The following is a 12,564-nucleotide window of genomic DNA, read 5'->3' as shown; positions in this document are numbered from 1 at the left end:
TAACTCGTTACATAGGAAAAAATAAAAATAAATAAACTTACCAAACACTACAGAACTGACAGGGAGAGAGGGAGGGGGAGAGAGGGAGATGCACAGGGGAGAGCGGTTATGATGGAGGCACGTAAGCTGACCATGCTATCATGGCTCCACAGCCATCATAAACATGGTCAGCACACAGAGGGAAAGTCAGGACCAGACAGGATCAACCAGGTACTGTAGAAGATACAAAAAAGGGACAATTGACTAGGCAAAAGCACTATGCTATAGTGCCTGTCTGAAAAGGGACGAGATATTTTTTATTTTTTTTTACAACCACTTTAAGCTCTGTGTGCATGAACCCTAAGTATGATCAAAACACAAGGAGTTACTACAATGGAGAGTTTTAAAATATGTATGCATCACCATAGGCAATAAATCTAGATGCTTTTCTGGGGTAGGTTATAAGAAAAGACAAACCTCACAGGGGGGTTGGGAGCAACATGCGGAAGGGTCGTTTTCCCAATTTAACAGAACCTTGAAAAATTCAAGAGGTGCTACAAACAAAAGTATATATTCCATCACTACTTGTTATAACATGGTTAGGAAAATGCAGCCAAAACTAAAATTATCAGGACCAGGTGTTCAGATTCCTTGAAACAGCATCCAGCAATAAATAAATAAATAAACCAAGCTCTTAGGCTGGGTTCACACTGCTGCGGGTGAGAGATCCGGATGTGATTCGCACCGCACTGCAGTGCAAATCACATCCGATCTCTGTGCGATGCGAGTTCAGCCATACAGATAGTATGGCTGAATTCGCATCGCACCCGCCCCAAACTCGCACAGGACCCTTTTTTTGGTCCGCAGCAGAATCGGATCGCATGGGTGTTCACACCATGCGATCCGATTCCTGTCCGAGTTTGCAGATCGCACTGCGATATGCGGACTGGTCTGGGGGTGTCATTAAGATTTCATTGACACTCCCAGCAGTCCACATAGGGCAGTGTGAACTGCTGGCGGGAGGCATGCGATGCGGGAAAACGCCGCGGATTCGCGGCGTTCCCGCATCGCTATGGTGTGAACCTAGCCTTAGAACAATTTGTTACATGTTCACATTAACACCATATATTGTTGCCAGAAGTCTGCTTTGGGTGGGTACATAGATTTAAAGTGGTATTAAAGTAGTTGTAAACCCTTACAAACCACTTTGACCTACAGGTAAGCCAGGACTCGACAAACCCCAGGCGCCAGGTCGCCAATGCGACCAGAAATCGCAACCTGGCGCCTAAGCTGCCACCAGCCCACACTATTGACGCCCAAGACATGCAGCGCATGAACACTGACTGCCATCCTCCTCCACACTCAGCGGCACTGCGCTAAGTGTGTGAAACTGACAAGCAACCGAGAGAGGAGGATCTGTCAGATTTCAGCTTGATCTCGGGGTGGGCGGAACCCAGCCGGGGTGGGCGGGACCCAGCAGCTATCAAACACCAGCCAATGGGATCTGGGCGGGCCGCTACGTGTATGTGGCCCCGCCCCTTTTCTTAAGCAGCCCAATCGTTGGCTGGTGTTTGATAGCTGCTGAGTCCAGCCCACCCCGGCCGGGTCCCGCCCATTCCGACATTAAGCTCAATCCTGACAGCTCCTCTGTTACATTTCAGTAACAGAATGCTCTGTGTGAAACCTGCCAGTGCCACCTGCCAGCGCCAACCAGTGCCACCACCAATCAGTGCCACCTGCCACCGCCAATCAGTGCCACCTGCTAGTGCCAACCAGTGCCACGCCAATCAATACCACCTGCCACCACCAACCAGTGCCACCTGCCAGTGCCAACCAGTGCCACCGCCAATCAGTGCCACCTGCCGCCAGTCAATGCCATCTGCCAGTGCCACCACCAATCAGTGCCACCTACCAGTGCCACCTGCCACTACCAACCAGTGCCACCGCCAATCAGTGCCACCTACCAGTGCCAGTGCCATCTGCCACTAATAATCAGTGCCAATCAGTGCCACCTGCCAGTGCCAATCAGTGCCACCTGCCAGTGCCACCGTCAGTCAGTGCCACCTGCCAGTGCCGAGTGTCACCTGCCAGTGCCATCTGCCACCACCAATCAGTCCCACCTGCCACCGCCAATCAGTGCCACCGCCAACCAGTGCCACCTGCCACCACCTACCAGTGCCACCACCAACCAGTGCCACCTGCCACCACTCAGTGCCACCTACCAGTGCCACCACCAACCAGTGCCACCTGCCAGTGCCACCGCCAATCAGTGCCAACTAGTGCCACCACCAACCAGTGCCAACTGCCAACACCAACCACTGCCACCTGCCAGTGCCACCACCAATCAGTGCCACCACCACACAGTGCCACCTGCCAACACCAACCAGTGCCACCGCCAATCAGTGCCATCTGCCAGTGACAACTAGTGCTACCGTCAACCAGGGTCACCTGCCATCACCAACCAGGGCCACCTGCCACTTCCAAACCAGTGCCACCTGCCAATCAGTGCCAGGTGCCACCTGCCAGTTCCAAACTAGTGTCACCTGCCAGTTCCAACCAGTGTCACCTGCCAGTGCCATCTGGCAGTCCCACGTGCCTGCCAGTGGCAACCAGTGCCACCTGCCAGTGCCAGCCAGTTCCATCTGTTGCCAGCCTTACTCTTTCTGGTCAGCCCATAACCCTGGTGTAACAGCGTTTCATTGGAGTTATTGACTGGGTGCTCCATTGTGAGTTAGGCCCCTTTCACACTGGGGCGGTGCGGGCATCGGCGGTAAAGCGCCGCTATTTTTAGCGGCGCTTTACCGTCGTTTTAGCGGCGGTCTGCGGGCGCTAGCGGGATGCTTTTAACCCCCGCTAGCAGCCGAAAAAGGGTTAAAACGGCGCTTTGCCGGCGGTATTGCCGCGCTGTCCCATTGATTTCAATGGGTAGGAGCGGTTTAGGAGCGGTGAATACACCGCTCCTTCACCGCTCCAAAGATGCGGCTAGCAGGACTTTTTTCACTGTCCTGCCAGCGCACCGCTCCAGTGTGAAAGCCCTCAGGCTTTCACACTGGAGTGAAAGGGGCCGGTTTTTTTCAGGCGCTACACAGGCGCTATTTTTAGCGCTGTAACGCCTGAATACCGCCCCAGTGTGAAAGCAGCCTTAGGGATAGTGGGTGAAAATGAGAGGCCTTACCCCGGGAGCTGACAATCCATACCACTCTAAAAAAAAAAAACTAAAAAAACTGGCTCCTAACTTTTTTAACTGGCTCCTAAATTCAAAGTAAATTTGTCAACCCCTGAGGTAAGCCTAGATTAAGGCTTACCTGTAGGTCCAAGAAATATCTCCTAAACCTACAGTTTAGGAGATATTTACTAAAAGACAGTGACAGCTGTCTACGGCACATGCGCCGTAGACGGCAGCATGCAGGCGCTGGGAAAATACACAGATACGTCTTCCTATCTGAGGCCGCGTACACACGCGGGGACTGTCTGCCGAAACTAAGTTCGTCAAACAGTCCGCTCAAACTTTTGAATGAACGAACACGCCCACACACGGCACTTTTTGAGCGGACAAATACGGCAAACTTTGTTCGTCGTACTAAGTCCGCGCAACTTTTGAAATGAACGGACTCGCCCACACACGAGGCAACAGTCCGCTCATTTCGAGCGCGTGTGCAGGTAGGCGGGGCCCGCGACGGAGACGTCGCGGGCTCCGCCGCCTGGAATGTACTTAAAGGGGAACCCCAACACCGAAAAAATCGGCGTGGGGGTCCCCCCAAAGTCCACAACAGACCCTTGTCCGAGCACGCTACCCGGCCGGCCAGGAAAGGGGGGCGAGCGAGCGCGCCCCCCCTCCCGAGCCGTACCAGGCCGCGTGCCCTCAACATGCGGGGTGCCTTGGGGAAGGGGGGACCGCGCGGCCCCCCCACCCCAAAGCACCTTGTCCCCATGTTGATGAGGACAAGGGCCTCTTCCCGACAACCCTGGCCGTTGGTTGTCGGGGTCTGCGGGCGGGGGGCTTATCGGAATCCGGGAGCCCCCTTTAATAAGGGGGCCCCCGGATACCGGCCCCCCACCCTATGTGAATGAGTATGGGGTACAATGTACCCCTACCCATTCACCTGTAAAATAAAATAACCCAAAAAAAAAAACACAACACACGAGATAAAATATTTTATTGCACAGCTCCGGGGGTCTTCCGTCTTCGGGGGTCTTCTCGCCGGACTCCTCCGCTATCTTCTTGTAGCTCTTTTGCTAGCGGAGGAGTCCGGCTTTCTTCCTCCCCGCCGCCGGCCTCTTCTCCCAACTTCGGGGGTCTTGTCCCCCTCTTCGGTTCTTCTGCCGGGCCACCGCGCCTTCTTATAGCTCTTTTACAGGCGGTGGCCCGGTCTTCTGTCGCCGCCGCCTTCCGTTCTTCTGCCGGGCCACCGCCTTCCGTTCTTCTGCCGGGCCACCGCGCCTTCTTATAGCTCTTTTAGAGGCGGTGGCCCGGTCTTCTGTCGCCGCTGTCGCCTTCCGGTTGCTTTCCGTTCTTCTTCTTCTTCTTCTTCTTCTTCTTCTTCTTCTCCAGGAGATGTTGACACGTCGCTCTCTCCGGCCGGAATGCCAGAGCCGCTCTGTGCGGCCACTTATATAGTGACAATGGGGCGGTGTCACATGGTATATGTCACATGGGTTGGTCACATGGTGACCCCGCCCCCTTACGATGTCATAGTCCCCATGTGACATCAACCCATGTGACCAACCCATGTGACATATACCATGTGACACCGCCCCATTGTCACTATATAAGTGGCCGCACAGCGCGGCTCTGGCATTCCGGCCGGAGAGAGCGACGTGTCAACATCTCCTGGAGAAGAAGAAGAAGAAGAAGAAGAAGAACGGAAGGCGACCGGAAGGCGACAGCGGCGACAGAAGACCGGGCCACCGCCTCTAAAAGAGCTATAAGAAGGCGCGGTGGCCCGGCAGAAGAACGGAAGGCGGCGGCGACAGAAGACCGGGCCACCGCCTGTAAAAGAGCTATAAGAAGGTGCGGTGGCCCGGCAGAAGAACCGAAGAGGGGGACAAGACCCCCGAAGTCGGGAGAAGAGGCCGGCGGCGGGGAGGAAGAAAGCCGGACTCCTCCGCTAGCAAAAGAGCTACAAGAAGATAGCGGAGGAGTCCGGCGAGAAGACCCCCGAAGACGGAAGACCCCCGGAGCTGTGCAATAAAATATTTTATCTCGTGTGTTGTGTTTTTTTTTTGGGTACTTTTATTTTACAGGTGAATGGGTAGGGGTACATTGTACCCCATACTCATTCACATAGGGTGGGGGGCCGGTATCCGGGGGCCCCCTTATTAAAGGGGGCTCCCGGATTCCGATAAGCCCCCCGCCCGCAGACCCCGACAACCAACGGCCAGGGTTGTCGGGAAGAGGCCCTTGTCCTCATCAGCATGGGGACAAGGTGCTTTGGGGTGGGGGGGCCGCGCGGCCCCCCCTTCCCCAAGGCACCCCGCATTTTGAGGGCACGCGGCCTGGTACGGCTCGGGAGGGGGGGCGCGCTCGCTCGCCTCCCTTTCCTGGCCGGCCGGGTAGCGTGCTCGGACAAGGGTCTGTTGTGGACTTTGGGGGGACCCCCACGCCGATTTTTTTCGGCGTTGGGGTTCCCCTTTAAGTCCATACCAGGCGGCGGGGCCCGCGACGTCTCCTTCGCGGGCCCCGCCTACCTGGAGACGCGCTCGAAATGAGCAGACTTTCCTCCGTGCGGGAACAGTTTGCTCATTTCGAAAGTGGCCTACACACGGGCGGACTGTCCGCTCAAACCAAGTTTCAGCGGACAGTTTTTTGGAATTTCCGAAAAACTTTGTTCGTCAAACTGTCCGCTGAAACTGTCCGCTGAAGCCCCACACACGAGCGGACTGTCCGCTGAAACACTGTTCAGCGGACAAAGTTGAGCGAACAGTCCGCCCGTGTGTATGCGGCCTCAGTGTCATCCACTGACAGAACAGAGTTCACTCGTTCACTTCAGCAGAGCCCACAAATGCTAGTGCATGAATCCCTGTACAGGTACGGCGATTTGCACAGCCAAGTCACCTTGCCACTGTACATCTGCGGCGGGTGGTTGACAAGTAGTTACCATAGTCCATTTAGCCCCTGTGCCTTACATTCCGGCATTTTCTTTTCATCAGAAGGCACATGTGCACCAATCATGCTTCTATAATAAAGTGTCAGTGCATCACTGTTTGGGTCTGCTTTTCATCCATTCCCCCGCCCCCCCTCCTTTTATCCTACGGAATTATGCTATGTACTTTATGTTTTCTTTATGCCTTTACCTGCAACTGAGACTATTCAAGAGGAAGCAACATTAAAATGATCTAAACCAGGAGGGAACCATTGAACATTGCACTTGTGATTTAATGCTTTATACCTTACAGCAGTGAGGTGAGAGGCTTGTCATCACTGAAGATTTGCATTTTTTTCAGCACCTATTTGCCATTGGTGGTGGGATTTCTTTCTACCAGATACGGATTTTTTTGGGATTGGTCACTGATTTTTTTTTTAACATCTTTGGCACAGATTTGTTGGACTATTCATTTTTGTTTTCACAAGACTTTCATCATGGAGTTCATGCAGTTATATGTTGGATAGATTTGTTGTACATATTTTTCATGCACATGTATTAGCTTTATTTTCACAGTTTACTTGCATTATTAATTTAGTCCATCAGAGTACCCGAGTACATGATGTCATCGCTGCTCCAGCCACCCACAGCGCCGGAGCCCGCAAACCCAGAAGAAAGTCTGGGGGAACATGTCAGCCCTCTGAGCGGTGACTGGGTGCTGCTGTGAAGGCTTTGTTCTAAGGTATTTCATAATGTTCTAGTATGCTGCATACTAGCACATTATGGCATTGTCTTGTAGGGTTGTTGTTTTTTTGTCATGTGAAATGACTGTTCCTGATATCATCATGCCCATAGACCAGCTCTGGACAAGAGGATGGCAGGAACAGTCCACCATTGGATGTGGGGGTGCATGGTTTTACAAAGGATGAGTTAAGTATAGCCTTTTGGTGCGTCCCCCCAAAAAAAAAGGAAGCGCGGTTAACTCATGCAGTGCGGATATAGACCCGCTGCATGGGAGGAAAAGAAAAACTTTAATGGAGCTCCGCTTTAATATGTGTTAAAGTCGAAGTGTAAGAGAGCCCTTAGGAGAGATATATTCTGGATGTAAGAGTACAGGGGACATGTTTTGATGCCAGCATTGCCAGTTTGGGATAAGGGGAGTGTTAGATGTGCAGTACTAGATTTAGATACACTAAACAAATGAAAGCCAAACTCCAGCTAAGGCCAGGTTCACATATGTGCAGCCATGGGTTCGTGCCTGGGGTCCAGTGCGTGTCTGCTCAACAGGTCAGGCTCTAATTTTTGCCTGAATTCGCACCTGAACTGCACCCTTTTGCAATCCGTCCTGCGGCCACTTCATTGAGAGCCGGACACACTCGCCTGTCATGTGAATTGGATGTAGGGAAAACTGCATCCAATTTGTATATATATGTGTTTCCCGCCTAAAACTTTATAATCAGTTACAGCAATCGGTTTTGTTCCTTTTGAAATAAAGCTTTTACATAAATAAAGCGGACCATTGTAAGTAGGGATCAACCAATATCGATATTTTGGCTACCTCTCCTGCCAATAACTGATATGATTTGCCGATATTCTGTACATTTAAAAAAAATAACTATTTACACTGTCATTTTAGTTTTTTGTTTTTTATCACGGTTATTGCTGTCACAAGGAATGTAAACATCCCTTGTGACCGTAATAGGCAGTGACAGGTACTCTTTATGGAGGGATCAGGAGTCTATAAGACCCCAAACTCCTCCTCTGCACTACAAAGTATTTGCACTTACAATTTGTAAGCACCCCTGTCAGTCATACATGGTTTGCTTCAATGAACTACCTGCTACATCTGCAGGACAGCTTGTTCTTTTGAAAAGCAACAGACCTACTGGCTGGATCACCAGGGGAAAATATAAGAAAGTAAGCCTAAAAAAAGGAAGGGAATGCAGTTATCACATTTAAGAATTGGAAAGCTGCAATATAATAAAATGTTTGCTTTTGGGTTTAGTATCACTTTAACCAGTTCCCAACTTGCTCACGTACTTATACTGCAGCACAATGGCACTGCTGCATGAAACACCACGCGGGTACGAGGCCCTCTCCTCTTTAAGAGCCGTGCTCACCTGCTGCATGGTGGGGGGGGACACGATGTGCATGGCGGGCGCAACTGCAACTGGGCACGCGCCATCACGGGGATTTTTGCATGTAAACACACATCCCTGTTCTGTCAGGGGAAAGGAGACCTATCGTTTGATCCTACTAAATAGGAACAATGATAGGTCTCCTCCCCCAGTCAGTCCTGTCCCCATACAATTAGAACACATCTAGGAACTCCTTGCTCGCCCCCTAGTGTTTATCCCTTCCCTACCAGTAACATTTACACAGTAATCAATGCATAATTATAGCTCCGATCGCTGTATAAATGTCAATTGTCCCAAAAATGTATCAAAAGTGTCCCATCTGTCCATCGCAATACCGCAAAAAAAATATAAAAAAATAATATCACACGATTACCGCCATTACTAGTATAAAAAAATGTTTTGGATATTTATAAAAAAAAAACACAAGGTAAAAAAATATTGTTTTTATTCAAAATTGTTGCTTTTTTTTTTAATAGCGCAAAAAAAAAAAAACAACAACGCAGAGGTGATCAACTACCACCAAAAGAAAGCTCTATTTGTGGGGGGGGGGTGCAAATTGCGCAATTGTCAGTTAAAGCAACATAGTGATTGGGAGGATTGTTCAGAACAAGGCCCAAAGCTTGTCAATTTCGCCTCGGAATAAGCTGATCCAGGTAAAATGTCTTCATCGGGTGTATTATACCCCAGAGAGGTTGCAAAGAATTTTCCCTGAGCGTGGTCCTGTCTGCCCCCGCTGTAGACTACATCAGGGTTCCACTTCCTATATACATATGTTCTGGGAATGCCCCTCAATTAAGTCATACTGGAAAGCTTTGTTTGCTGAAATTAACCTTAGGCTACAACTCACCTTAACACCTACTCCTTCCCTAGCCCTACTGGGGGCCCTGATGATGAACAGCGTTCCCATCACTCTAAGCTGCTTATAGCATACCTCTTATATTATGCTAAAAAGGAAATTCTACTGCAATGGTGACCTCTGAATCAACCTGATGTGTCCGCCTGGGAGGCGATGGTAAATGCAACCCTCCCTCTATATAAAATTACCTACTCAAACAGGGGTTGTCATTGGAAGTTTGAGAAGGTGTGCTCACCTTGGACTCTGACTTGAGCTCATTTATAGCAATGTGTTATGTCTGAGTGTTGAAAGTAACGTGCCTCTATTACTACATAGGTCTCTTTAAAATAATATATTATGCAACGTGTCTTGACTTTAGGTTGGCATTGACTCTATTGGGTAGCACTCCTAAGTTGGATCCTGCCATCTCTATATATCCATGGTCCAGATGTATTCTTTTATTGCAAATGGCAATGCTGTTATACTGAGTTTCTTTTAATATAAACTGTAATCTGTATTCTTTCAATAAAACATCACTGTTTATTAAAACAAAAAAAAAAAAAAACACAACGCAGTGCCAAATTGCAAAAAGTGCTCTGGCCAGGAAGGGGGTAAAATCTTCTGGGGCTGAAGTGATTAAGCTATCCTCTCAATTCCTATCCTGGTGACAACGTTGTCACTGGGAAGGGAAGGGACAGAAATTTTAACATTCCACCTTCTAGCTTAAGCCAAACAAAAACGTTTTGGGTGGAATTGCACTTTAACATTAAACAGAAGAAACTGGGATTACCTTTTCCTAGAATTTCCTCTAAATCAGGGGTCAGCAAGCCATTGATAACGATCGACCATGGAGGGCAGACAGGTGGATCGTGACAATGGTTCTGCCTCCCCCCGGCCTCCACCCCTCTCGTTCACTGCAGAGTGGAGTGCAGGAGGCAGTTTAGTGCTGAATGGAGGGCAGGGGCGGAAGCTGCTCAGCGATTGGTTGCTAGGACCGCCTAGCAACCAATCAGCGGCATATAAAAGGTTAACGCCAGCAGCTACTGCTCCCACCTTCCACCAAGAACTATGCTGTCAGGTAGGAAGTGCCACCTGCTTATGTATGTATGTATGTATGTATGTATGTATGTATGTATGTATGTATGTATGTATGTATGTATGTATGTATGTATGTATGTAACACTGTTGGAGGGGGAACACAGGACACTACAGTGAGGGGGAGGAGGGATTAAGCATACTACTCTGGAGGTTGGGGAGGAAAAGAGGACACTTTCAGGGGGTAGAGGACATGGGGGGGGGGGGTTATGTGAAGGGGGGGCAGAGGACACTGTTTTGGGGGGTATAGGACACTACTACAGTGGGGGGGGGGGTAATGTGAAGGGGACACTGTTTTGGAGGGTACAGGACAATGGGGGAGAGGGTGATGTGAAGAGGGCAGAGGACACTGTTTTGGAGTGTACAGGACACTACATTGGGGGAGGGGCGATGTGAAGGGGGACAGAGGATACTATGTTGGGGGGTGATGCGAAGGGGGTCAGAGGACACTGTTTTGGAGGGTACAGGACACTACATCGGGGGGAGGGGGGTGTTGTGAAGAGACAGAGGACACTGTTTTGGGGGGGTTACCAGACGCTACACTGGGGGAGGGGGTGATGTGAAGGGGGACAGAGGATATATTGGGGGGGGTACAGGACACTACATTGGGGGGGGTGATGTGAAGGGGCAGAGGTTACTGTTTTGGGGGGTACAGGACACGACAATGGGGGAGGGGGGATGTGAAGAGGGCAGAGGACACTGTCTTGTAGGGTACAGGACAACACAATTGGGGAGGGGGTGATGGGAAGAAGGACAGAGGCTTCTATGTTGGGGGGGGGGCAGGGCACTACAATGGGGGAGGGGGTGATGGGAAGAAGGGCAGAGGATACTATGTTGGGGGGTACAGAGGGGACTACAATGGGGGAGGGGTGATGGGAAGGAGGACAGAGCATACTGATGGGGGGGGGGGGGGGGGGGGGTACAGGACACTACAATGGAGGAGGGGTGATGGGAAGGAGGACAGAGGATACTGTTGGGGGGGGGGGGGGGGTACAAGACACTACAATGGGGGAGGGGGTGATGGGAATGGGCAGAGAACACTGCTATTGGGAGCAGAGGAGACTACTGTGTGGGGGGTACAGAACACAGCATCTAAAGGTTGCCTACACCTACTCTGATTGTGTTGTGTGTGTATTTTGCACATATCACTGACTCATCATGTGACAATATATAGAAATCCCACAATAAGATGCTATCTACCACTAAGGTTCTTCCCTATTGATGAACGGGCAGCACAATGCTCACTGTACACAGGCTCACTCCCAGTCAAACGTATCCTGGGCTATAGGCCACACAATCCTGGGATGTCAGCAGGAAGGATGAATGGGCGATGTTTCTGAATCGCCTCCCCACACACAGCAACCGCGAGCCCTTCCCTCAGGCACCACCCCAGCCCCTCATTACCGGCATGTTTGCACCGTTCCAGGAGAAGTAGAGGTGAGCCCGGACACCCGCTGACTCCGCTAGAACGGACACCCCAAATCTCTGGACCAGCACCTCCGCTTCACACACTACGCATGCGTCTGGAGAACAGGCTATCTGGAGTGACAGGGCTCCCGACCAATAACGCAGAGACTCAGCTTGCGGCTGCGACCTGCCAATCCGCTCTCATTTGCTCACTGTTGTTTACGGACGGGGAGGGCTGCTTTACTGTATGTGACCGATCGGGAGATGAACCAATAGGAAGCTCTGGGAGGCTGGTCCCCGCCTAGAAACGTTGCTGTGGTTGGGTAGCTGCTACCATGGTGACTGTTGTGAAGGATTGGGCCCTTTTTTTTCCTGGTACAAAGCTGAGAGCTCAGCTGACTGAGGTGTGTTTTATCCTGACAACCTGCATTCATAGCTCCCAACTGTCCCTGATTTGGAGCAATGTCCCTCTTTCCTCCTCATTTGTCCCTCATTTTGGTCTGATCTATATAGATGTGTATATATAAAATGTACTATTTATGAAAGTGTTCCCCAGCGCTAAACCTTTTATCTGATTTCTAAATTGCTGCATTTGTAAATTCCAAAAGCCAATATAATGGGAACTAGTAGTGGTAAAAAAACACTTGGGTGTTTAACCAACCCATACTGGGCACTAGCACCCACTTCCTGCCCAGGCCATTGTTCAGCTTCCAGCGCTGTCGCACTTTGAATGACAATTACACGGTCATGCTACATTGTACCCATGGGAAATTATAATTTTCTTCACACAAATAGAGCTTTCTTTTGGTGGCATTTAATCACTCCTGGGTTTTTAATTTTTTTTTTCCTTAAAAAAAAAAAAAAAAAAAGTTGAAGAAGAAAAAGTTTCTTAGTTTTCTGTCAGTAAATTTTGTAAATAAGTAATTTTTCCCCTTCACTGAGGAGGCTCGAATATGCCGCACTGATGGGCACACAGGCAGCATTGATGGGCTGCACTAATAGCCAGAACTGACTGGCATCACTAATG

General features: G+C 50.2%; 1 protein-coding gene across 2 annotated transcripts in view; it reads right to left on the bottom strand.

The window, feature by feature from the left end:
• The window catches only part of KIF3A (kinesin family member 3A), a 133,693-nt gene extending 121,976 nt beyond the window's left edge, over positions 1–11,717 (bottom strand). The window contains exon 1 of one of the 2 annotated variants that reach the window (XM_077473230.1): positions 11,535–11,717. In XM_077473230.1, the coding sequence (XP_077329356.1) occupies positions 11,535–11,540 (6 nt within the window). In that variant the 5' untranslated portion in view covers positions 11,541–11,717. The remainder of the gene's footprint in view (positions 1–11,534) is intronic. The other variant, XM_077473231.1, reaches the window with a different exon arrangement.
• Positions 11,718–12,564: the final 847 nt, after the last annotated feature.

The sequence above is a fragment of the Lithobates pipiens genome, unplaced genomic scaffold, assembly GCF_037356315.1.
Source record: "Lithobates pipiens isolate NorthernLeopardFrog02 unplaced genomic scaffold, aLitPip1_a1.2 Scaffold_8, whole genome shotgun sequence".
Lineage (NCBI taxonomy): Eukaryota > Metazoa > Chordata > Amphibia > Anura > Ranidae > Lithobates > Lithobates pipiens.
Note: the sequence above shows the minus strand (reverse complement) of the source record. Positions and strands in the feature narration are given on the sequence as shown.